General features: G+C 39.2%; 1 protein-coding gene and 1 long non-coding RNA gene across 4 annotated transcripts in view; one reads left to right on the top strand and one right to left on the bottom strand.

Annotated features, from left to right (window-relative positions):
• SLC67A1 (solute carrier family 67 member 1) overlaps positions 1 to 27,507 on the bottom strand; it is an 84,797-nt gene that overhangs the window by 5,306 nt on the left and 51,984 nt on the right. Inside the window, exons 6-9 of the mRNA XM_026706450.2 lie at positions 27,135 to 27,245; positions 23,027 to 23,127; positions 10,236 to 10,337; positions 3,949 to 4,069 (exon numbers count right to left, since the gene is read on the bottom strand). Of these exons, the coding sequence (XP_026562235.1) occupies positions 3,949 to 4,069; positions 10,236 to 10,337; positions 23,027 to 23,127; positions 27,135 to 27,245 (435 nt within the window). The remainder of the gene's footprint in view (positions 1 to 3,948; positions 4,070 to 10,235; positions 10,338 to 23,026; positions 23,128 to 27,134; positions 27,246 to 27,507) is intronic.
• Positions 538 to 27,236, top strand: LOC148128105 (uncharacterized). Of its 3 annotated transcripts, none has more exons than XR_015740763.1 (4): positions 538 to 710; positions 4,893 to 5,088; positions 20,858 to 21,076; positions 24,844 to 27,236. It is a non-coding gene; the product is annotated as an uncharacterized LOC148128105 (long non-coding RNA). The 3 variants fall into 3 exon arrangements; XR_015740765.1 differs by having other exon boundaries at positions 24,814 to 25,523; XR_015740766.1 differs by lacking the exon at positions 24,844 to 27,236 and adding an exon at positions 21,732 to 21,909.

The raw sequence follows: 27,507 nt of genomic DNA, 5'->3' as shown, positions 1-27,507 counted from the left end.
GTCCTATTGTTTCTTTTATTTTTTTTATTTTTCTTATATGTATCCATGTATTCATAACTATGTTTTTACTTATACCTATTATCTTGTAAGCAATTGACAAACAAACAAACAAACAAATAAATAAAACACCAGCTAAAGAACTAGCAGCTGTGATTTCACATTTTTGTTTATATAATTATCACAAAATGCAAAGACCTGCAGATAAAAGTGGAACAACTGTGGCAAAAAATAAACAAATAGAAATCACCAACAGTAATAAGTGCCCTGGATGCAATTGCAAAATAACTGTAGCACCACTTAAACATCATTGCCACTGACAAAAATCCTCATCGTCAATTGCAGAAGACCGCTTTACTTAAAACAACTTAAATCCTGCAATGATACCTCTAACACCATCAAACAACATCTGCCTACCCTTGGTGGATAAATATGCCAAATAGAGTCTAAACAGCTGCCTGACTGTGCAAACTACCACCACAGTAATGATGATGACGAGGATGATGACGAGGATGATAATGCCACCACTAGCCCTTTCCTACAGAGTGAGGCAGGGAGCAGGAACTGAGGCTTGGCCTTTATACCCAGTCAGTGTTTGGGAGGTATGTTCTGTGCCGTCAGATTTGGAAATGGATTCTATAAGAGAAATATTTAGAACACTGGGCTGCCGCTTCATTCCTGATCAGTGAAACTATGCTTTATGTATTATTATGGTGAGTTTCGCTTGATTTAAGCATTGCCTATAACATTTTATTTAATGTACTTTTCTTATTTATGTTTCTTAAATTATCTGGACATTTTCTTCGCTGGAAGACTACCACCCACTTGACAGTAAAACAAGAATGAAAATAATTGCACACCAAGAGTTCAATAAGAATCATTTAATGGGTTGCTCTCCACTTGCAGGGGATGGCAATGGGTGTGACAGAGGAAATCTACAGGGGACGGTAATGTGCAGCTCCATCCCTGGCCAAAAATGGGTGTTGAAGCTGTTTTAAAAAATAATTGTGTTAGCTTGGGAGTCACTTGCACTGCAGTAATTGCTAGGTATGGATTTAGTAAAAAAAAAAAAGAAAAGCCTAAATGTTTAATATATCTTGTCCTTTGGCTCATGCTGACCCTAGTTTACTTTTTTTTGGAAGATTAGCACTTCTTTGCATGATAGAATTAACCACTTGTTTTTAGAGCTGAAAGGATAGGAACTGTGCTAGCTACGAGCTTATGTTTAAGGCTCTTCTGTGCTTCACTTCAAACCCTCAAATTTAAATATAGCACAAATTCCAAACATGTTTTACCCAGTGACTTGTCATTCCCTATCTAATACCCCCAAGACAGTACCAGCCCCTTCTGCTGCAAGGTTTGACACATATATCCATAACACATGGGGGATGAGCTGAAAACTCATAGATTCCCCCCCCCCTTTTTTTTTTGCAATATGTATGAATGAACATCCAGGCACACGGATACCCTTGCTTCTATTCCTTTAGGTCCCGAAATCCTGTTTCTGGTCTACACTGTTCCTAAGCCTTGTTCCTAATTTTCTGCTGCTTTTAAGCCGATGTAAGCAGTCCTTCTCAACTGTCAACTCATAATCATTGACGCAAATCAGACTCAGGATAAGCTGTTGAACTGGCTTCCACATAATGATTCAGGTTGCCTCTGGGCCAAGGAAGCAAGCTGAGCAGGCTTCGTCTCCCTGACAAAAGCTCTTTTGAGAAACAGTCTGGGCCAGTGGCAGCTGCTGCTTTCAACCTCCCCAAACACCCTCCATTTCAAAAGGTTTGGCTAGAACCCAACAAGGAGCGAGTGCAGAGAATGTCCAGGCCACAAACACGGTGACTAGCAATAGCAAACTTCATTTCAGCTGCATTTTCGTTAAAATTTGATTCAGAGAAGTGAGGCCCTTCCCAATATTTACTTAGATAATGAAGTTTAAATTCTTATTTAGTTTCTCTGGATAGTTTATCAACTAGCAAATTATTATAGACAACCATCATCAAAATCATTGTTTCCTAGTCCACAGCTAGAAGATTTTAAACACTAAAACAGGGGTCCCCAACCCCCGGGCCGTAGCCCACTACCGGGTATTGAGCCCTTCAGAACCAGGCCGTGGAAGTGGTAATTGAGTCTGTGAATGTGTATCCCCACTTGTGCAAACCAGTGGGCAAGTGCATGCACACATGTTCATTTGTGCAAGCAGTGGCTAGCGTGTGCACACATACTCCATTTGCACAAGTGTTGGGCATGCATGCCTGCACATGCACTTGCCGCTGTTTGCAGAGAACCATCGCCCCTCCCCAGCTGATCTGCAAAGCTGTAAAGTTTGGGGAACTCTGGGCTAGAATGTTGTTCTTGGGTATCAGTTAGGGCAGGGGTGTCAAACTCAAGACCGGATCTGGCCTGCAGGGCCATCCATGGTACATCTGCCACCAAAACCGGAGCTCAAGAGGGCTGTGTGTGGCCCTCCCATACTCCATTTTTGACCGTGACAGCCTCCTGCAGCCCTCTGCCTATGAAAATGAAGCATGGGGAGGCTGTTGCGCATAAAAACAGAGCCCAGGCGGGCCGCATGTGGCCTCCACAAGCTCCGTTTTCACTGGCAGGGGGCTGCAGGAAGCTGTTGTGGCCGAAAACGGAGCCTCGATGAGTGATGTCAGTCTGGCCATGTCCCTAGCCACACCCCCTCCCCCGAGATCAAACAGAACTCTGATGTGGCCCTCAATGAAATCGACTTTGACACCCCGGGTTAGGGATTGTTCAGAGAGGAAGCATCTAAGACAGTGATAGTCAGCCTGGTCCCTAACGCCCACTAGTGGGCGTTCCAGCTTTCACGGTGGGCGGTAGGGGTTTTGTCCTCTACTTTATAAATCACCATTACTGTGGAACCGGTGGGCGGTTAGAGAAAAATTTACTACTAACAGAGATACAAAGTGGGCGGTAGGTATAAAAAGGTTGACTACCCCTGATCTAAGACATCTAAAGCTTTTGAGAATTAACCCATGTGTGGCCCATATGCATGAGAACTGCCATCATCCCACATCTAATCTCAATGGCTGTTCTGAAGGGCTTCTGACTGGAGCTAGCAGTTGAGAAAAGAGCATTTGGGTAGGGGAGTTGCTTGGCTGTGTAACGAGGTGGAGTGGGGTGGGATCTGTCTTGAAGCTCAGACCGGGTCACATATTATCCAAAGTCCAGGCAGAAAAATTGCTATGCAGAACGAACATTCTCTAGGAAATTAATCTCAGGAAATGCTGCAAGATTTTACTTCTTTGTTAAAAACTGGGTCATTAAGTAATATGGGTCACTGGCTTCCTTCCTTTAGTAACTCCAGCTCTTTTGATTCTAACTAGTATTAACCGGCTTGGCAGATAGGCAATTCCAGTAAGACGATCCTTTTCTGCATCCAATTATGTGAAAGCTGCAGAGACTTTGGAACTTGGCATCTCTTCCTGCAGAGCTCTAAAAAGTTCCTAGTCAGAAAGAGCATGATGTACCAGACCGTTGCCAATGCTCATTTTTGGAAAGCAGTGAACCAAAAGAAAGCAGCACATCCGAAAGGAAACATTAATCAGAAAGAGAAAAGACTGAGCCCAGAGTTGGTATTCAGCAGGTTCTGACCAGTTCTGGAGAACCGGTAGTGGACATTTTGAGTAGTTCGGAGAACCAGCAAACGCCACCTCTGACTGGCCCTGCCCCCATTTCTTCTCTGCCTCCTGAGTCCCAGCTGATCAGCTGGGTCTTCTTTTATTGCCCTGCACAGGAGAATGGAGCTGCAAAGCAGGTTAGTGGGGTGGGGAGGGAATGGGGATTTTGCAGTATCCTTACAGTATGCCAAGCTCACCAAGCCACACCCACAAAGCCAAGCCAAGCCAAGCCAAGCCACACCCACCAAGCCATGCCTACATAATTGATAGTAAAAAGTTTTGAATCCCTCCACTGACTGAGCCTTACCTGTGTCGGAAACAGGGACTGACTTGGTCAGGATGATATCGGTAATGACACCGACAACACTGAAGGAAAACACCATGGGGGGCACAATGAGGCAGTAATGAAAGACATTGGTCATCAAGACCTGTGAGAAAGAAGAGTAGCAGGTCACAAAAATGAGCTACCCATATTCAGGAAGATCTTCTTGCCAATTTGTCAGGTTCCACAAATGATTTCAAATCTATTTGTCCCAAAACATATTGGCTTACACAGGAACTACAGATAGTCTTCGACTTACAACAGTTCATTTAGTGACTGCTTGAAGTTACAACGGCACTGAAAAAAGTGACTTAGGACCGTTTTTCACACTTACGACCGTTGCAGCGTTCCCGTGGTCATGTCATCAAAACTCAGGCACTTGGCAACTCACTCGTATTTATGACATTGGCAGTGTCTCGGGGGTGCGTAATTCCCCCTTTTTCGGCCTTCTGACAAGCAAAGTAAGTGAGGGAAGCTAGTTTCACTTAACAATCATTTTTACTAACTGAACACCTGCAGTGATTCACTTAACAACTGTGGCAAGAAAAGTCATAAAATGAAGCAAAAGCCCCTTAACAAATGGGTCACTTAGCAGCAGAAATCTTGGGCTCAATTGTGGTTATAAGTCAAGGACTGCCTGTACTTGGTTGCATCTATTTGCATAAACGACTTGGGAGGGATTTGGCCGAAAAGAGTGGAATACTGATTGTTCAGGAGAAGTTGTGAAATAAATTCATAAATTGTGAAATAAAGAGACATCTATCAGGTCCTGATGATCTGGAACAAATGGCCACAGATGCTATTAAGAAGCTTAGCTGATATTTGTTTAGGCAGTTATTATTAGATTTTTTCAAAAATAACACATCTATATAGCCCCTGTTAGTGGCAGATTATAGCTGAACTGTTTAACGTTTGTTTCTTCACCCCAGGGGACTCCGGGACAGCCTAACATCATCTGGACTTGGCACAACTCACTTTTTCTGCTTGTTGAACCACCACCACAGGAGCAGAATGATTCACTGGCAGTCACAACTTGCAAATAAGAAATATTTGCAATTATCCGTGTTTCAGCGTTCCAGCAAACCTCATTCCAATCAATAACTCCGAGACGGACACTTCTCAAAGGTACCTTTATTTGGATAGTAAAACTGGTACATCTGTGGAATCCCAAATCTGAAAGTTTTCGGGCTTCCTTCAATATTCAAACTACAAATCCATCCCCCTTTGGCCGTCATCACATCAAATGGCCCAATCACGATCTGTCCTAAAGTCAGATTATTATTTCATTCTGCGCCATACTCAATGACCTTGAACTAACAAAAGAATTTTATTTTATCTACTTAAAGCTACTCAGTTGAAACCTTCCTTCTCCCACTTTCTCAGGCTTGTGGCAGGGTCGGAGCATCGACTCTCAAAATGACTTCCAAAGCTGACACTGTGTCTTAACATCCACAGTCACAGTTCTGAGGATTAGTACGTATTATAGATAATATTGGTTCACCTCTGACTACTGACTACTGACTTAAAAATTATTTTCATAGATGAAGGCTGCTGATGTTAGCAGGGGATACTGTCAATTTTTAATGGGGGAAGCTTTTGGTGCTGTCTATAGCAGGGATGTCAAGCTCACAGCCCACATGCTGAATGCATCACACACTGCCCACGCCCACGCCCGGTTTAGCAAAGGGGGAAAAAGTCACAATATATCATGTGACAATGTCATGACGACACGAGTTTGACACCCATGGTCTATAGCATCTCCTGCCTCCACTATTATATAACAATATAGTCAAAAATTACTCTCTCTCTTATCTTCACATAGTCTCAGCCAAAGCATCAGCTGATCTGACACAGTTCTTCACATAGTCACATATTGTGGATGAAATTTGTAATCCTTACAACATGCTGGCTTGATTATTACAAATATTTTTATTCCTCTTCCTTCTAGCAGATCGGCTCCACTGCTCACTCTTTGTTCTGATTTAATTAGGATTCTTATAGTTTAAATACAAAATGGATAGCTGATGAACAGTTTAAGATTATTCCTAATGGAAAAGAACTGTTAGTACTTGAAGGTCCCTGCCAAGAGCTCCTAACCTAAAGGATAAATTGCAGCAGAATATTCATTTCTCCAGTCTCATAGGAGTCAAAGGTTGCCATTTATCATTGGGACCTTTTAACAGTCCAGGAAGTTTCTATTTTCAATTATCCATAGAGTGACTCATGATCTAAGATAACTGATTCCCTGTGAATTAGGACACTACGGAACCCTGAGAGGATGGGTTGGGCCTGTTCAACATCAAATTTTCCATGACTGATTCAATCATTTACCTTCATCGTTTGCTGTATCAGCCTGCACTAGTGTACACTGTATATGAGAGAAATATTCTCCTTACATGGCTTTAGCTCAGGAAAGGAAGCAGTATATTCTTGGTTCTTCTCCAAATTCTTTCCCAGAATTGTCTTGGGGCTAAACTTTGCAACATAATATTTCCCTAATATGATATGTACAGCAATATCAGCACAGATAATTAAAATTAAATCATGCTTCTCCAAATACATGAAAGGCGGCACATGGAATTTAGGATTTGGGGAACCAGTTTGGTTTGCTCACTTGGAAGTGACTTAATTGAACTTCAATGAGCTGAAATGTCTCTCAGTTATTCAAATCAGTTTGTATATACAGTATGGCAAGGTCAATCTTTTTGCACTACACTACTGTAGTATAGACGCTTAGAATCTTAATTCCACATAAACATGGACTCTAGATTTTGGAATGACTTTCTAGTATTTCTTCAGTTGCGGGAGATGTTCATTGGTAAACACCCCAGTTTGTGTGCAAAAAGTCATTAATTGAATCCTTGGCTTTCTGAGTTCTGAAAGTCAAGTACCAATTGATGGGAAAGATTTGTCTGTAGAAAGCTATTGGTTTAATCCCTTCAAATAATGTCCTAGAACTTGCTTTCTTTTCATTTTTGTCACTTTTCACAAAATTCTTCAATACCGGAAGAAGCTGCTTTTGTAGATCCAATATAGGGATGTTATCCAGGTTGCATTTTTTGTTTGTATATCCCATTTATTTATTAAAGCATCAACTGGTTTCATTTGTATATCCAGTGTAACAACTTTTCCCATATTATTGTAGACTGTCATTTTTAAAACCACTTTCAGATCAGTCTCATCCAGTAAAACTTGTTCCTTTTCCATAGCATCTTTTAAACACAACCTGTCTGTAATGGCAGACACTTTTAAAATTTACTTTTGGGATCATTGTTCATAAACATCCCTCAATATCTCCAATGGTGAAGTCTCATCTCCATTCTGTATTAGTCAGTCAAATTCTTTCTTCTCCTGCAATTGTAATCTTCAATTCCTTCCTCTAGTGTCCAACCTTCAATCTCAGCCTATTATGTTTTTTAAGGAATTCAAAACAGCGGCATTCCCTCCTTATTTCGAATTCACCTGGACCCTTAGTTAGTTCGTACTTTTTCCAAAATTAACCTTCTGATCACCTTTTGCTGTTTATCTTTTAAAAAGAAATTTTTTAAAGCCCTTAAACTTATATTTAAAGTTTCTTTCACAAAGAATTTAACAAGATTCACCTGGTACTGTAAAATTTGTTCCAAAGGTTCTTAACAGCTGAAAAGCAGTTAATAACTGATTAAAAAAAGAAGTATGCAAATTCAGTATCCATAACGGTGCTGACCATGGTTTGGACAAAGAGGGTGTTTCCTCACCTCCCAGAGTTATAAACAAAATTTGATATTTATGATGGCAAGAATATGGCTGATTGATAACAGAAATAAGAATCAAGAATCATGGGGAATACAACAAAAATCACCACAGCTTTTTTTTTTAAAGACCCCAAGAAGCTGTGGGATTGGTGGCAAAATGTTCACATGAGCTTTCCATCCCTGCCATTTTTTCTCTATTTAAAAAAAAATCTTTGAAGTCAGTGGCCCAATAAATGAGAGTGTCTTGGGCTTCTTGACTGTACTATTTGAACAAAAATATTCGATCCTAGAAAAAGCTTGATAAGATACAGATAAGGAGCTAAAAAGCTAATGGCTGTTGTTTACCCTTACATCAGTAGTGTCCACTGGCTATGGCAAAAAAAAAAAAAAAGTCAAGATGACAGCCACAACAATGTGATCGTAACTCCACCCATTTTTGTGTGAACTGAATATGAGATTCACATTAAAATAAGTGAAGCTTTGATCGTAACTCCACCCATTTTTGTGTGAATTGAATATGAGATTCACATTAAAATAAGTGAAGCTTTGATTGCACAATTTAAGTTGACATACTCAATTTTTTGCTCTGTCTGCCCAACCCCAATCTGCTGCCTTGTCTTCTCTTCAGCACTGTAAGAATGCTTTGCAAATAAATACATCTTTTAAATTTCCTGGAAATGAAGTAATGCTCTGCTTCCAGTCTTTCTTTTCTTTCCATTCACAATATACATTGTTCAAGATCTTGGAGTGGTGAGAAAAATCCAATATCAGCCCACTGAGCTCAAAGAGAATGCTTGATGTTTTCATTTCACACAAAGGCATATTCTCTTAGTGCTAGAGCACTCCCCAAAATAAATTTGAATGGTGCCTTTTTAAATATTAATGAAAATGTAGACAATTTAAACTTTCTCAGTTTAGGAGATTTTTGCATGGTTATTCTGCCAGACTTAGTTCCTAGAGATGTGACACTTGGGGCCGTTCAGACATAGTCAAACTAGAACATCTAGTATCCCTGAAACCATTGCGAATTCTAGCTGGGTCAGTGAGGAGCATCATTGAGGGATCACACATCTTTGCCTCTGGTCTACTTTAACTAGTAACAGTTCTTTAAGTTTTCAAGTGGAAAATTCTTCCTATCAACTGTCACCTAAGAATTAAATGGAAGTGTGCTTCAACTTTCTGTAGCTATTACTGGGCTGTGCTTCCGCTCAAAGACCATCATTTATTTCCAAGATGCCTCTTCTGAAAAGTGATCAGGCTGAACTCTGTCTGGCCCCAGCTTGAGATCTGGGGCATCTTGTTTACTGCTCTCCATTTTACCTCTTTTTTCTCTCTCCCTTCATCTGTTTCCTAAACTTTTGTAGGCCTCCTTTTCAGCACAGCTGGCCTCAGTTAATTTCAGTCCTGCATATTTCGGAGGCCACTGAGGGGAAGTGATTCTACGGGGGCGGATGAGGGAAGTGTAACTTGAGATCTTTGTTAAATGTCTTCCGTATATACATCTTTTTTTATCAGCTAACTTTATCAGCTGCACACTTTGTTCGGGCATAGATGTCCCAGGGGATTCATTCAAGTCGCATCAAGATCTCTTTTTTCCTTCAAAGGCAAAGAGATAGATACTTTCTTATTGGATGATTAAGCCCAAAGCTTTCAAAAAGTTTTATTTGCAAAGAGGACAACAGCCTCACTTTTCTGTCAGTAGTAATTAAGGGAATCTATTTCTGATCCCTTTCTTTTAAGGTTTGTGTGGTCCATTTCCCAAAGTAAGCCTTTTGTCCGAGATGCATCAAAAGTTAGATGCTGGGTGTGTATATGGCTGTGTGTCTCAATGTACATGTGGTTCTTGATTTGCGACCACAATTGAGCTGAACAATTAGGCTGCTGAGCGAAGCATTTGTTAAGTGAGTTTTGCTCCATTTTACGATCTTTTTTGCCACAGTTGTTAAGTGAATCACTGCAATTATTAAGCTAGTAACACAGTTGTTGAGGGAATCTGGCTTCCACATGACACTGGAATACTGGAAATATGCTGTAAATATGAGTCACTTTGCCAAACTTTTTAATTTTGATCATGTGACCATGGAGATGCTGCAATGTTCATAAGGGTAAAAAAAGGTGACAAGTCACTTTTTTCAGTGCCATTGTAACCTTGCATGGTCACTAAATGAACTGTTGTAAGTCAAAGACTAACTGTACTTCTTACTAAACTTTACTTTGTTCTCTGAATTGAAGCTTATTTTGCTCACATTTTAATATCATGTTGTGATCAGTTAAAATTTAACAACTCGTATTAATAGAAACTCTTTAAATATATGATCCGAAATGATGAGCCGTTTCGGCCAGATGGTATTTGAATTTTTGGAAAACAGTGTACATTTTCACTATTTCGTTGATTATTGCTGTCCATTTGAATGGATTTATAAATATAATTTTTGTTTACTTCCCATTTCTTTCCTGAGATTCAACTGCATAATCTGCAGTGGATATTATTCCAGGACTTTGTAATCCAAAGCAATATAAAATTGTGTTGAATCTTACCATAGCAATGCCAACGCCACATGAAACAATAACACTCAGCATAAGCAAAGACTGCTCAGTGTACCGACTGGTTAATCTTCCAATTATGAGGCCCTGAACAACCTGGGGGGCGGGGGGAGGGAAGAGAGAGAGAGAAAAACACAGATACATCAAGGTCTAAGAAATTTCTAGATTAAATACAGGCTCATACTAAATAATACTTTTTGCAGAATATCCAGATCCAAAATTATACTATATCTAGGAAATGTTCAATTGACTGAATAGCATTATATGTTCCTGTCTTCTATCATTAATGTTCCTGCCAGTATATTCTGTGATACATGCCATGTTTATTGTCCTAATTTTATTTTTTTTAATGAATGTTTAAAAATAAATCTCCCAGGTGTTCACAGGTGTTTTGATCAAATCCACCTTCTCATTCATTTTGTAAGAGTGCCCATAATATTTGAAATGGACCAAATAAATTATATTATGGTGATGACATAAAGACATTACAGCTTAAGAAAACATTATACATAAATCCATGCGATGGACCTTTGTTGGTTTTTAAGGAGAAGCAACAGGACTCTTCTCTCATTACTGCTGGTCTTCAAACAGTTCCCATCTATAACCATTTAATCACCTCTTTCAAACAGTTTATTTGTCACACCAAATAAGCCTTTTTTGGGGTGGGGGTGGGGAAGCAGCTGGGAAGGCATTTTGAGTTGGAAAAATATCTACACATTTGGTAAGAATGGGCATGAGGTTACTATTTAAATTAGAGAACAGTTGGTTCATCATTAAAGTGAGAAATGTCAAAGGAGTAATCGAAACATACCACTGTGTCTTTAAAAAGTGGTATTATTTCAACAAATGTTTTAAAAACACAACCAATTACAATAAGATAGGAGTTCCCTATAATTCCATATAGGATTGATCTCTCTCAGTGCTTTGATATCATGTTGAGGAATCTGCTCTAAACAATACAAGTTAAATTAGAACATAAGAAATATAATGTATTTGGAAATGTAAGTTAGACAAGTACAAATTTTCCAAAAATATCTTTCATCCGAATGAGATTTTTTAAAAATAATAAAATGTTAACAAATTTGATCCTGGTCACTTTACTCAGCAAAATGAAGACTATATCTGTTTCCAGTGTATAGTGCACAGACAAAATATGAATGCTTAGTAAGAATATTTTAACTCCCCTCATCTCCTGCTTTTAAATATTGCTGATATGGTACACAGTTAATTAGGATAATTAAAAAAATGCCAGTTAAAAGATATCAGCTAAAATCTTAAACCCACTGATTATACTTTTTAGAAATGGATTGAAATACAGCAGTACAACTTAGTGCTCAGAGCCCTACTAAAGGTATATTTGTACACTAGCATTTGGGGAAAAATAATTCATAATCCACCATTATGCATATAAGGTTTCAATAAAAAGGAATCAACAGAAATTAAATTCTTCACTAGGTGCTTGAGTGACAGGATTTTTAATACAAATGGATCAAACCATCTAGTTAACATCCCTAGGCAGGAAAAATTCAAATGTTTACCAGGGAAGTTATCAACACTATCTAAATGGGAAGCTATAGAGGGAAAAAAAGCAAGCTCAAATGTAGAAAAGTAGGTAATAAATTAATGACAACACAATTTGATCCCTCAAAATAGTTCTTAAATGTATAGTTTTTTTCCTTGGGTGTACCATTGTACTAAACAACTAATTATAAGGTTCGAGATTCCACCCTAAAGACTAGTTCCCAGACTCCACAAATATATCTTTTAACACACTCATTTCTACACTGATTTCTACAAAAGGTAGCCATTGTGCAGCTGATAGAAAAAGAACAGCTGGGGCCATGGGAAGTGTTGTAATTACTACTGTATCATCTCTTGATTCTTTTTTGGGGGGAGGGGGGAGATGCAGGGAGAGTTTACTGTTCCATGGAACAAAATTGCAAAAAGTTTCTGTTAAATCCTAAATGACTATCAGAAAATCAGAAGCCCACTCTTGTCTGCCAGTTTTATGGCTGTGGTCCTTTGAATGAAATTCTACTGTATTTCACTATTGAACTTCAGATCATGCCATCAGAATATGTGCTCTAACATGCTAATAACAGCAGGTACAGGATTGCTTATCCAATCTATCCCTCACAACAGCAGAATTACTTTTGACAGTGCCCTAGTTTTGAGGACTTTGGGCTTATTTACACACTCACAGATACACACCCTCTTCCATCGGAGTGTTTTTTTCCCTTAAAATTGCTCAGCAAACAAAGAAAAGAGCAGAAGCAATATGAGAAGACCAGTGGTGATTGCATCACAATTACAGAACAAGTAAGCTACACAGCTGTTCTGTCTGCTATTCTGCTAGAGCAGACCATAAAAGATAAAAGATCCATTTAATGTATTGCTCAGGAAAGATTATTCCCGATAGAAAATGGACTGATGGAGAAGGAGGGTGGGGAAAATTTGCTAATAGTTCCATCATCCATCACAAATTGTTCTTCATAAAGATAATTTAATCAATGCCAATGTGATAGCACACGGTGCTTTGCCTTGTATGGTAGTCTGAGAAAAGCTGCTTACATTTTGCCTTGTAAGGTAGTCTGGGAAAATGTAATGTGAAATAAGAAAGACTTCTACACTGTTGGCTAACAAATGTAAGAGATAAAAATTCCACAGGTCAAGATTGTAGAATGTGGGAGTGGGGTTTGGGTGCATAATGTATCAGTCCATGAGCAGACGATCAGCAGAGATGAAGATCAGCTGCCAGCAGTAGAAATTTTGGGGAAGAAGATACTATAAGGCAGACAGAATCAGGATCTTCTACAGGGTTTTTTTTTTTTAATTGCTGCCTCTTCGGGTCAGAATGAATGCTTCTAATAATCAGGGACCGGTGGGGTTACAGCAGAAATTGGCTTTTCAAATCTGAAATCTTGGAGAGGTCATATTCTGTGAACCCTGAGAGGCTTGCACTGGAACAGGATATTCTGGTCTTTCAAAAGAAAGTCCCTTGCACAGTGTTAAGTATAAAGCTGGCAATACTTCACTGAGAAAGATTCATAACTCTTTCTGTCTCTTGGATTGCACTCAAGAAGAGTAATTTTCAAAGACAGTTTTTCCCCAGTACGGTATTCTTCCAGTGATTTTTGAAAGAATTCCTATAAACTGCAGAAAGACTGTTCAAATGTAAAGTCTACTGGAAGTGGACTTTAAATGGTATGGAGGACATTATGCTGGGAGGCTGCTCAAGCAAAATAATTCACAAACACAGCTAATATTATAATGTAAGACAGCCTAGATCAGGGATGTCAAACTGGTGGCCATGTGTCATGCGTAGGCCACCCCCCAGCCCAGCTCCACGAAGGGGAAAAACATTGCAGTACGTCGTATGACGGCAACGTGGTGCTATGAGTTGACACCCGTGGCCTAGATTAACCCAAGAAACTATTTTTTACAGAACCAGACCACTGACTAATCTGAGTACTGCAAACAGGTAATCATATTTGCCAATATGTTCATGTAATTCATTATCGGATATATATACTTGGTCACATTGCAATAGAGCCGTGATGGCGAACCTATGGCACGCATGCCAAAAGTGGCACACAGAGCTATCTTTGCTGGCATGAGAGCCAGCGCCCGGGATCAGGTCCACTGCACATGCACATGCGCCCCCCCGCCACACATGCATGGAGGGTGGGGAGTGAGAGGGACACGTGTGTGCATGCACAAAGACACATGGTGCATGTGGGGGGCTGGGGGGTCACACGGACATTGCATTATGGGTGCAGGCACACATGCATGCACACGCACACACATGCATGCACTTTTGGCACGCGACAATGAAAAGTTTAGGCATCACTGCAATAGAGGATGAATCCCCCTTTTTGTTATAAAATATGTCGTATTCATACATCTCAAGAGCCCTGCAAAAGTAAAGGAGACAATGGGAGATCAAGAAATCTTGCAACCTCCTATTCAGAAGGGACCAAATGTCTCCTTCACATGAAAAGAAAGATGTCTTTAGTCAAGGTAATTGAACAAGGTCCTATTTTTACAGGAGTTCAAAGGGAAATTAGATGCTGAACTCGTCAACAGATTATAGCTCTCTCTTCTATCACCTGACAATAGCTGAGAAACTAAAAGGAAATGATCAGGTGAGAGTGCTACTAAGTTTTTAAATTAACGATTGTGTAACACACCCAAATGCTAGCCTGTAGCTATATCAGCATAATTGTATATCATTAATGCACTTTATGGAATGATACTGAGTCAAGGATATGTGAAATGAAGGTGGATGTGTTTTGTAGCCTCTGATTCTGAAAATGACAAGAGAACAAGTTATTCTTATGTCTCTTCTATGAGTATTAGATAAGATGCATTAGGTTTTGTGCTACCCGATACCACTTAGCAGTTACTAGCATGTTGCAACATCTCATACAACATAATGTACCATGGAATAATGGCTACATAGATTAGCTACTTAGGAAAAATTGCTAGCTCACATGAATCACACCCTCTCCTCCTACAGGCATTCTACCAAAGGGCGGAGGCTTACCAGACTTCAGGCATTTTTTTGAACTCAGGGTCACTGACTCAGCAGTCCCATAATAGGTGGGGCTATGCAGCCTGTAATTCTTACCTAAACTTTGCAGTATCACCTATAGGTGGAAAGGATCCTTGGGATTTGGTTTTCTATAATGATGTTGAGTTTTTCTTCAGCTATCCTTAACTATTATCTATTTCTGATCTCCTCTGTTTTGAAATATAGCAGCCTTCCCCAAAATTTGGTAAATGTACAATTCCTTCAGTAGATACAAATAGGCATTTTAATCTGTCTCTTCCCATTGTTAGCCTGTGTATGACTAAATATTGTTCCACCAACTCCTTTGTAGAACCACCAGTTTTCCCAGCAATTCTTCCAGTTAATTGTGTCCGAGGGAATCGTAGAGTATAGAGGTAGCTAATGACAACTTTCACACATATAGACAAATTTTGTTTTCAGGAATGTGGATTGATTTAGGGACTTGGTTATATACCTTTGGTATTTAATTCCCCAAACACCATACTGAATACCTAAACTTGGACAATAAAGAATTCTATTCTTAAGTACTTTTTAGAAGTCCATATTGAAAAATGCTTCCATACTGAACTTCCTTTGGCCATTTCAAGCAAGTTGGTAGGCCTCATCACCTACCTTCGAATTCTGCTTGCCTTTGTAACATGACCTTCTTTGAAGTAATATGAAGAGAAAGCTCTTTACCTTAACAGGACTCTGTTGTATTATCAATATACCAAAGAGGAAGGAAATAGTTTGCAAGTGACATAACAAGAGCCGCCCTTGGCTATGTACACAAGCTGCAGGTGAAACAAATTTGTCTTTGTCCTCCTTCAAAGCCATATAAGCCTCCGAATCTTTAGGGGAAATATTTGATTGGAAACTCCCAACGAAGCAATTCAAAGAGTAAAAACTGCCTTTCTTCCTTTCATGCATCATTAACAACAGCAACTGTGCCATAAATCCTGCTGATATTTTCAGATCTTAAAGCAGAAAAATACACAGTAGAGATAAAGTTTAATCTCCTTTTTGGGAGGAAGCCAGTCTTGGGAAGTACCTGAATTGATTTAACAAATAATCTCTAAATATTTTTTCTGCCTTCAAAAAAAATATTCATACTGCTGAAAAATGAAAAAAGGCATAGCATAGCTATCATACACGAAGTCCAGTACAAGAAATCAACATTAAGGTTAGTAGTATTACAAGACTCAATATTATAGCAATAGCACTTAGACTTATATACTGCTTTATAGTGCTTTACAGCCCTTTCTAAGCTGTTTACAGACTCAGCCTATTGCCCCCAACAATTTGGGTCCTCATTTTACCCACCTCGGAAGGATGGAAGGCTGAGTCAACCTTGAGCCTGGTGAGATTCGATCTGCCAAATTTCAGGCATCTGGCTGCAAGCAGAAGTGGCCTGCAATTACTCTAACCACTGCACCACCAAGGCTCTTATTCCAAAGACTACAACAGAGAAACCAGAACTGCTGATGGAGTCGGTCATTTTTGTCAGATTTGTACAAGAATGTGTAAGCAAATAAAATGCAGTTTTACTGAAGTCAGTAGAAAAGTAGCAACACATATTAATGGACACTGTTCATTTTGTTTTGAATTTGACCATGAAGAACCGCAAAGACAAGAGAAAGGCTCAGTAGCATACACCAACACTCCCAAAGCTAAAACCAGCATAATCAAAACCAAAATGTTGCATTGCAAACAGTCTTTTTCAATTCCACGAGACTGAAAATGTTTCTAAAAATAAAGTGGAGGAGGTTGACATGTACACATGTATACAGCAAGATTTCTTTTTCCTAGCCAAATCAGAAGTCTGACTAAGTAAAATAATGACCCAAAAGCAACTTTAGTCCAACTTTATTCATGATTCTTAGGCCATTTAAATTCTGCAGCTCGAAGGTGCAGCACAGTTTCATTAATGGTTATTTGACATCCAAATTGATTGATTAATGGCAGTATATTTTTATGAGTTGTTACTATTACTCATGTTGGACATTTTATATTGCATCTGATGAAGCGGTATTATTTTCAGCCTTACAGTTTTATTATCAAGATGCTTCTTCTAATATATTTCCAATGATCTGTAACTTGAATCTGTTAAATCCTCTACGGCAACAGTGAACGATACTCTACAGAACTCTGTGTTGTTCAGCTCTACATTAGATATTGGGTTAAACAATATATTTAAGGAAGGATTTAGACAAACTACACAAACCTCTGAAAAAGGCAACAAGGATGTTTGGCTGGTGGTGATGGCAGGTGGGGAGGGCTAGATGTAAGTCCCAGAAAAAGAGTTTGAAGAAGCCGGGCATGTTTGGTCTTGAGAAAAGACAACAACAGAAAAGGGATATGAGAGAATTCTTTAGATACCTGAAAAGATGACACACAGAGGAAACTAATGGGTTGAAGATATCAAGAGGGAAATTCTGATTCAATTAAAAAAAACCCTTTCTTAATAGTAAAAGAGGTAGTGAGCCTCCTTTCACTGGAAATGTTCCATCGAAGACAAGATAAACATCTGCCAGGGATAGTTTGATTTGGATTCCTGTACTGAGCAGGGATTGTCTTAATGACTTAATCAGCTGTTCTAACTACATTTTGAAGGTAGCGTAAATAGAACTAATTTATTTCTAGCTCAGCTGTTCTATAACCCCAAAAACATTTTTTCTTTTTGCAACAGTGCAGCTGCACAAGGTTTGTGAGCTGTCATTTCTCCACCACAGTTAGAAGGAACATCTACCTCATCCTTTCCCTTACCTCCTAAACTACAATTATTAAGTCCTAAATCAACGCAGGCTGGATTTGGTAAGGATGACATTGACAAGAATGTCCTTTGTTTTGTTTTTTTTCCTCTCTCTCTCTCTAGCAGAGGATAAGCGGACATACAAAGGACTAGATTAGTTAAGAGTTTGGTTTTTTTTACATTTCCTTTCTTTCCTTGTTATGTGACTTTGAAAGATTTGGCTATAGTAGAAGAAGATAGAATACTGGAAATGTCAAATTTCATTACTATATATTACTATTTGTATGTTAATATCTAGAATATTGCTTGCTCCCCTCCCCCCAATCTGCAAGACCACTTTTTAACATTATGTGAAGTTTGTCCCTACTATAAATAAAACCTTTTATTAATTCATTGATCAGATTCATTGATTTGGGATGTGCCTTTGAATACATTTTAGATTATACATATGGTTGTTATATTTCCTGGGATCTCCTCTATAGAAAAAAGGAACTCCTAATTTTATAATTAATCTTTTTTCCTGGATGTATTCAACTATTATGATAGTTGAAGAATTTTCATATTAAACTCAATTTCTCTTCCATCAGACAGGTAGCCACAGGCACGATCTGGAGGTGCACAGGTGTGTGATCTGGGGGTCCTTCTGAACTCACCTCTCCTGCTCAAAGAGCAGCTGGCAGTTGTAGCTAGGAGGGCCTTTGCGCAGCTTTGTGTTGTGTGCTAGTTGTGCCATTCCTAGACCAGGGGCTCTGCTCATAGTCACTTATTCCCTCATCACCTCCAGATTGGATTCCTGTCAAGCACTCTACATGGGGCTCCTTTTGAAGAGTATCCAGAAGATTCAGTTGCTCTAGAATGGAATGGCATGCATGCTTCCAGGACCAATTCAAGATGCTGGTTTTAATTTTTAAAGCCCTTCATGAAATGGGAGCAGGTTACCTGAGGGACCATCTCTCTCCAGTTACATTTGCTTGTCCCAGGAGATCTGGGAGAGACCCATTTTGCTGGTCATGTCTCCTAGGGATTTGACAGTTCCCAGGAGATGGGCCTTCTCTGCTATGGCGCCTGCATCATGAAACATTTTCTCTAGCCCAATCCCTAGTGTGAAGTTAGCTCCATCCCTCTTAACATTTCACAAGTCCCTCAAGACTTGGCCAAGATCCATGATGGCACAGTGGTTCGAATGTAGTATAGCATGCCAACTCTGCTCACACTGCCAGGAGTTCAATTCCTTCGATCCTGGCTGGCTCAAGGTTGACTCAGCCTTCCATCCTTTCGAGGTTGGTAAAATGAGGACCCAGATTGTGAGGGCAATATGTTGACTCTGTAAACTGCTTAGAGAGTTCTGTAAAGTACTATAAAGTGATTGCCTTTGCTATGTCATCAAACCTAGAACTCCCAGGGCACTGGTGATATTTCAAGATGGTTTATCATTACAATTCATACTCACTTTCTCCTTGCTCTGGTTTTATATTTTAAATAAGGACCATTTTATATATTCATTGTTTTATTTAATTGTATGCCACCCAGAATCATTTTTAATGAGATGGGAAACTGTATAAATTTGATAAACAAACAAGCATGCAAATAAAATCAGGCTGCCTATACTCCTGTCATTGAATTGTGTGCTACAAACAATTTCAACTTGGCCATGTTACCCATTGAGAATATCACAATTGATTTATTCCAAGTTAGATCTGTTTTTTAATAATCCTTTTGAAAAAGAGGTCATTTTGTTCCACAACTCCCTTATGTTATTTCTGCATAAATTCTGTTTACCTGACTGTATCTTCTTTCATCCTACCTATTCACTAGGTTGACTTTACTCATAAACTCAACCACAACTTTTAGATGTGACTGAGAAGATTGTCACAAAGGACCTTTTTCAAGAGGCTATTGGACTTCCTTTGGCTTCTTTGTTTTGTGTTTAATGAAAAAACAAAGGAAGTCCAGCTGCCTTTTGAAAAAGCTCCTTTGTGACAACCATGACCTGGATGAATGAGAGTCTCCATAGACTGAGAAGATTTTTTTTAAAAAATCAGGAATTAAAATTAAGGAAAAATCTCTTTTACCAATTTCCTCAGTCTAAGCAGTATCTGGAAAGTTGAGCCATCCAAACATCGAAAAGATACCAGGAGTGTTTTTACCAAAATACCAATCTGGCTAGTTGAAAAAGGATCACACTGTATGGATATTACAACAAGGGTAGAATGGTTCATCTTTTGAATTAGCAGAACATATGCTTTGGTATTACCACACAAAACTGTATAATTAACTGGAGAAGATCCTTCTATCTTGGCCAGGGCAATTTGCTATAGGTGCAAGTAGACAATGATTGACTAAAGAGGAGGTGGAAGATTTTTTTCCCCCAGAGATTAATTCTGCATTCAGTCTTGTGGGATTTGTCACATGTCATATTGAAAAGAAGTACAAAGACATTGAAAGGACATGGGGCTAAATTGGTAAGGTGCAGGAAATGAGGAAAAGGCATTGCAGCTGCCTTCTAGGGAATGTGCCCAGGATATTTCCTAGGATTAAATGCCATCAGCTTCTGACAATCTTCTATGTAAAGCCCTTCTAAATGGAAGTCATTATTCAGTTGTTGATATTAAGAGCTTTATGCAAACTCTCACTAGTAGGGTTTTTTAGGGAGAAATAGGAATTGGAAAAAGTTGGCATCAATTGTGAAATTACTAAACACATTGACATAAGGAGAGTAGTTTGTTTATAAAACTGTTTGGTGGAGAGGAAGACAAGATAATAAGAATTTGGTGTATCACATTTTTCGTGAGTTTCTAAGTGTGGGGCAAGACATAACTGAAAACAATAAAAATAATTTTGATTATTATTATCACATTGTTATTAAAAACAAACATGTTTGGGCTAATTAACTTAATATTTATTCAACACATTGTGGAAAATAATTGTTAACAATTACTGGGGATTCTCTGCGTTTGAGAAGTTTTGAATGAAAATTTCATAGCCATCTCTTGGAAAAACAGACCTGTTTAAACTCAGTGGAAAGTGTGACGCAAAAAATAATAATTGAATTTTGAAGACATTTTCATGGATTGTGCACTTAAAACATCACTGGTTAAGAAAAAACCTTTAGCATTGTTCAGAGACACTATTTTGGAGTGATTTCCAAACAAATGAGGAGGGATCTTTGATGGCCTCGGAAGGATGTTGTGATCTCACAATCACTAAATTAAAAGTACAATGAAGATAAGTGCTATTGAAGGAGAAAAGTTGTAAGAACAAATGATTTAAAGCTGTAGAAAATTAGATATTTCTCTTTTTTTCCCCCTCCAGAACAGTGGTCGTCAACCAGGGACCACTGGTGATCCGTGAGAAAATTTTGGTGGTCCGCAGAGAAATGTCCCCCTCAAAGCACTTCCCCCAAAGCAATTAATCCAGGCTGTGCGGGAACACAAGGCTGCGTTGCTCACATGGCTCGCCCCCCCCGGCCCCCACTTTTCAACTGAGTGCAAACTTTACCTTCAGTAGAGCCATGCGAGCTGGAACTGGAAGGTAAGACCAACAGTGGGGGAGGGAAATCCGCCCCGGGGTGGCTTGCTGATATTGGTGGGAAAGTCGGTCCCATATACCGGAGCTGCAGTAGTCACAGGACTGGCCGTTTGGTCATCCTGGAGCAGCTGCTCCTCCACCCGAGTGCACCAGCCTGCCATGGACTGGAGGAGCAGCTGCTCCGGGATGACCAAAGGGCCAGTCCTGTGACTACTGCAGCTCTAGAATATGGGACCAACTTTCCCACCAATGTCAGCAAACCACCATCAGTCAAAATTCATATTAATGGTCCGCGGGATTTGAAATTATGAGTTTGGTGGTCCCTGAGGTCCAAAAGTTGGCGACCCCTGTTCTAGGAAGAAGGAAGGGTCTTTGGCATGTTAAAGAGCAGAGGCAAAACCTCTTGAATGAGGAATGTTTTATTCCAAAGGAGCATAACATCCCCTCCCGGTTTGTTCTTAATGTGGAATGTGTGCTATGAGAACAGACAAACAAATGGTGCTCTCTTCCCACTGCAGCAGATGCCTCCTTCCTTCTCATACACAATGGGTGTGTGTCTGTTTGAGTTTCCATATAACTACGCTATTTTGTTCTGCACATACACACACAGAGAAAGAAGTTTAAAACAAACAGGACAGTTTTGTTTTCTATGTTTCAGGGTCAAAATCAGCCAACTTTCTTCCCTAAAGCTTAAAAAGAAAACCATTTGCAGGAGCAAAGAGTTTGGATATTTGAAGGGAGAGAAAAAGAAATTCTCCACTGGCACCAGATCTCTAAATAAAATAGGTAACATTCATTTTGCTCCACACTAAACAAAAGCAATCAGTGCTCTGTATAAACTTCAGAGCAATAAAGATCACTGAAAATTATTCTTCTGTGTGGTTAAAAATAGAGTAAAACAGCGGAAACTTCTGCTAATGCATTACATTAATTATCACTTATCCAATTACAGGCCTTGGAAATTCCCTGCCTTTTTAACCTTCCCAGCCTTTGTATCTGATAAATGACAGCAAATTATTTGAAAAGTAAAATGGATCTCTGTGATTCTAAGGCCAAAAGATATTAAAACAGAAATCATTTTAGTAAAAGCAAGAGATGACTGTGATTGAGGTATGCTTCACAGAGAGGCTTAGCCTAAAGGCTGATTTGACAACTTTCATAACTAATTTTTTTGTTAACGCTGCATTTTAACAAACTAAAATTAAAACCTGCATGATAAAACAAAGAGATTTTTTTTCCCCAACTGGTGAGTTGGTATCTAGAATACTGTATCTGAAAAATCCTTCCAGGCTTGTCTGCTCCCAGCAACGTATTAAATAGCAAATATCCATGACCTGTCTGAAGATGAAAGTGCTTCCTTTTAGAAGGAAGGTTGTTTTTGGCAAGAGAAAAGTCCAAACCAACTTCCTTGACTTCCTGGTAATAAGAGGTTATATTAGCAATATTCAAAAATATTCTTGCTTAACTATTGAAGAGAGGCTATGGAGAATATCACAAGAGATATCCCAACTCTTGAGGAAAAAAACCCAACTCAATTAGGCTAAGTTTTAGGAACAGCTCCTCCCCTGTCTCCCCACCTTCTGAATCTTGGCCTGGCTATAAGTATGGATAACAAAGATGGGAGTAGATGCTTCAGATATTCTTCTTCAATGCATAGATACTGACAAGTTGGTGGCAGATGAGGACCAGATCACCCTGCAGGCTCAGAATAATACAAATAGCTCAAATAGGGTTTGACCTAAGCACAAAATCTCTGCTCCCAGCAATGTGTGACTGTATCCCAGGGAAAAGCATAGTAGACCATTTGACAGGATGAGGCCATAGCCAAAGGTGCAATCATAGCTCTGATGAGGTATATAGCTGATGATCTATATATCTAAAATTAAATTCATCTATGCACACTGACACACACACAGGCATATGAGGATAAGCTGTCAATGCCCATTGTATTACCATTTGAAGGATTCCACTGTAGGACATCAAATAACCAGCATGAGCAACTTCCAGACCAAAGAAATCGATGGATATGATGGAAAGCATAATTAGGAACACTCCTAGGGTTAAAACAAAAACACTTATTTTAGGATAACCAGGAAACTGTTATTGCAATTATTGTATTTCTGTTCTCTTGCGGAATCCAATCTGAGTCAGTGACAGGGACCAGAGATTTATTCTTCCAAATTCCTGCTGCTTTTCATGTAGTTTTCTTAAGTCACAATATGGAAATGGGGACCATCGCCATCTAGGATTTTTAAACTTCTTTAGTACTTTTCATATTAGTCTATAGCCCTGTGCATGGAAGCTACCATCTAAGCATTATCCAGACCCAACCCTGCTTAGTGTTTTGTTTTATTTTGATCACACAACACCTGTTATGCCATTTGATCATGAGGATCAATCATGGACCCAATTCACATTTTCTACTTGTCCCATAGCTACTACAGGCTTCCTACCATTCTTCAGTTCAGGAAGTGACAATATAGTCCTCCTTCTACTCTCAGCCCATTATACTTATTGACAGACTTGTTGTAGGTCTGAAGCTTTACTTTTCTATCCTGAGCAGTTTTCAGCCTTTCACGTGATTGGTGTATCATGCTTCATTCAATTTAGCATCATCCCCAGCTCTGATTGGCTGCAGTGCCTGGTCCACCTCTCTCTTTCAGTGGCTAGTTGCTACCTGTATAGCCATTCACTCTGTGACCAATGTACTGGAATTCATCAGTACTTTGAGCCTCGGTGGCGCAGTGATTAGAATGCAGGACTGCAGGCTACTTCTGCTGACTTCCAGCTGCTTGCAATTTGGCAGTTCAAATCCCACCAGGCTCAAGGTTGACTCAGCCTTCCATCCTTCCAAGGTGGGTAAAATGAGGACCAAGATTGTTGAAAACAATATGCTGACTCTGTAAAACTACTTAGAGAGGTCTGTAAAGCACTGTAAAGCGGTACATAAGTCTAAGTGCTATTGCTACACTGCCCCCCACCCCCGGCCTTAATAAAATGCTTAAGTTGCAATGTAGGCATGATGGAATGAAACTCCTCAGTTACAATGAATGCTACTCCTTTGTTTCTATGAATTTAAGCCATAAATTGTATAAAGTTTCTGTGGTATAATGAAATGAAGAAACAACCGTGACCCCTTTCTTGTGTTATTATACCATCAGTCCAATAATGCTACAACAGGGGATAGGATGGTGGTGATGATAGAAAGAGAGGATATTATACTTCCCAATCTGTAGATGCTGAAGAGAGGGAACAGACCAAACATATCACTTTCATCCCTGCCTACTTTGTCATGGATACAGAGGTACAGATGTCTTTGTATCCCAGACAGATTCTACTTTTCTCAGCCTTAAGAAAACCCTAGTCCAGGATTTAATCTACACAAAGCATGGACTCTGATATGCCTTTCCCTTTCAGTCTTTCTGAAATCTCTGTACTTGAGTATCCTCAGCTGAGAATCTAAAGTTCCAAAGTTATAATGCTCAAACAAACGAACACAGACAATGCAGAGTTAAATGTTTCTGTTTACACAGTCCTTGGCAGTCTTCCTAGAATCTGTCTGGCAAGTCCAAGCTGATTATAAATCACGATGCTGCATCCAAGAGGGTCAAACGTATTCTTCCGAATCCCAAAATGCACTTTGCTCCAAGCAAAGATTGAGAGCCAGCACGCCTCCTTAAATCCCCTGGAGGGGTGTGTCAGTCTCTCTAATTAATCCCTGGCTTGACGTCTCTTTTCAGATTGTGATTGACGTTTCAATCTTCTTCTAGTCCTAGCATCAAGCCAACATCCGTCAGTCTCGTCCTCACTTGAAGCCTCTGGCTCATTCTGTGGATCAGCTGCTGACACATGAGGTATGAATGAAGTGGAAGGTTCTGGAGACGACCGTGTCTCCGACACTCCTTCATCCTCCTGGCTCACATCTGTGTCTTCTGATGCCTCAGACTCCAAATTCACGGCAGGCTCAAACCTTCCATCTTCAGATGCATCAGATTCAAAACTCCTGGCAGACTCAATCCTTCCAGTCACAACACATTTTTAAGCATTTCTCACATTCCAAATGTGTCCTTTTCTGGAACATTAAACGCTTCCAAGTTGTATTCTTATTAAATATAGAATTGATGGTCCCTCTTCTCATGTGCATTTATTTGCTTTGAGTCTGAAGAAAAGCATTCATTTTGAGGGAAATGTGAACAAGACAATGCTGTTTGTGTTTCACAGAATTGTGCTTTCTAAGATAGTTTCCTTTAGGGTTATTATTGTTTTGAAAAATTCCTACCTAGGTGGTAAAGTCAGAGTCTAAATACCATATTTGTCCAGGAAATCAAGATATAAGCCAAAATAACCCCGGTTTAGACCAGAATACTGTAAATAAGAGAGCTGGGTGGGTCTTTGCGTATATTATAGCCTTGCTTACAATATAAATAAAGGCAACACTCTCATTTAAGAATTATGTGTTGTTTCCATGACTGGAATAATTTTATGAATGGAGAAAATACATGAAAACACAGGAATATATTTTTCTGGAGATACTTCCTACAACTTGCAATATGAATCAACAGATAACAACCATACAAATTCAGACTCTAAGGTTAGATCTTGTTCCTAAAATCTCATCACAATGGATCAGCTTTGCACAGAACAAAATCCCATAGATTCAGGAAAAGTGTTTAACAGCATAAACCTTAAACATCTTTGTTTAAGAATTCTGGGGAACTGAGTCTGTTACAAAAATGCTAAAGGAATGAATGTTGAAGCAGGAAAAGAAGGATCTTTTTACATTAATGGCATAAGTTTAAACTCCATTGTTATGATTTCCTAGCCTCTTTCTTAACAAAGAGCTATTAGCCTTGACCTGGATTAGGCTTTCAGCTGTGCAATTTTCTTACTGGAAATCTTCCAATCCTGCCATTTGTGTCTGGATCTCAAGTTCCATCAGCTGAATCCTCTAATTCCAATACTGATGCATCATTATATTCACAAAATAGGTGGTGGGTAAATCAAAAGTCCGCCATTAAATTCAGTGGAGTCAAAATACGCTGGCTCTTTTCTTTCTTTTCATATTTTCACAACAGGAAGTCACTGCATATCGAATTAGATCATTACACAGTCTTGTCCAATATAATCTACAATGGTCGGGATTGCAGCAAGCTATATTATGGCTTGTTTAATTTGGATTTAGCATGTTATATAAACCCAGCAATTAGGAGTTATGGGTTAGAAAACGAACTATGGTTTAACTCAATGTATAAGTCCAGTCCATGTCTGGACTTTTTAGATGTTTCACTGATTTTATTCTTAGTGTTGAAACTGTAGAGGATAGGAAAATGACCTTGAAGGAAATAAACAAGAAAAAGCGCAATCCGGCTTGCAAGATTGCCGTTTGATGTAGACTAGATCAGGAAACAGACTCCACTGGAAAAAATCAACCATACCTAATCGAGATAGGCTATAAAACAACATTTTGCAAGTCTGATTGTATTTTACCTCCTTCTCTTCCCAGGATTTAAGAATGTCTCTGCCTGCTTCCTTTGCTTACTTAACAATTCCTACCTCTTTCCCTCAAGTTCATCTTCCTAATGCTCTACTACAGAAACTGTACTTAGGACTCCCAAATGCAAACAAGCTAAAATTCCAATGGCAGCCAGTTGTATGCTGGAACTTACAACACAGAGCCACTGCAATTCTCATTTCTCCTAACAAAGGCACAAGGAAAAATGCTCCCCTTCCTCCTCCTCCTCCTCTTCTCCAAACTACAGTTCAAGTTCATCCCTTAAATGCAAAAGTATTCTGATGGGCCACACTGGCAGATGACACCTAGCTGAGAAAGGTATGGTACAGGAAATCTTAGATATAATCTCAAGGCAATTGCCTAGATGGCAAAGCAACCGTCACCATGTGTTAAAAGGCCCATTAACTCTGTCACATTATAACATTGGCAGCTAAATAAATGTACTTTTTCCTAAGACAGAATCACAGAAGATTTTAGTAACCTACTCCCCTACTCCTCAAATCATATCTGACTGAAAGGTGTTATTCAAAAAAATCATAGCACACTCACCTGTAGGAAAAACAGAAAGGACTTTGATCAAGAAAACATCCATTACTCCTGGAAGTGTCAACAGCCGAATAATTTCTTGGAGGCTAAAAATACTACTGGACTGGGATGTTCCTAGGGGGAAAAAAAGATAAAATATTTTGCAGACAAAGGTAAGCCTTTGAAACAAAATAATATAAAATGTTTTCTAATTATATGTACAGTTATGGGCCTGTAGTTGTAGATGTAGTAAATAGTATATAGTAGTAGATGTTAAGACTCTAGGAAGAGTGCAGAGAAGAGCAACAAAGATGATTCAGGGGCTGGAGGCTAAAACATATAAAGAGCGGTTGCAGGAACTGGGTATCACTAGTTTAATGATAAGTTATATGATAGC

The sequence above is a fragment of the Pseudonaja textilis genome, chromosome 1 (assembly GCF_049901715.1).
Source record: "Pseudonaja textilis isolate UNSWEBS1 chromosome 1, rPseTex1.2, whole genome shotgun sequence".
NCBI classification, from domain to species: Eukaryota; Metazoa; Chordata; class Lepidosauria; order Squamata; family Elapidae; genus Pseudonaja; species Pseudonaja textilis.
Note: the sequence above shows the minus strand (reverse complement) of the source record. Positions and strands in the feature narration are given on the sequence as shown.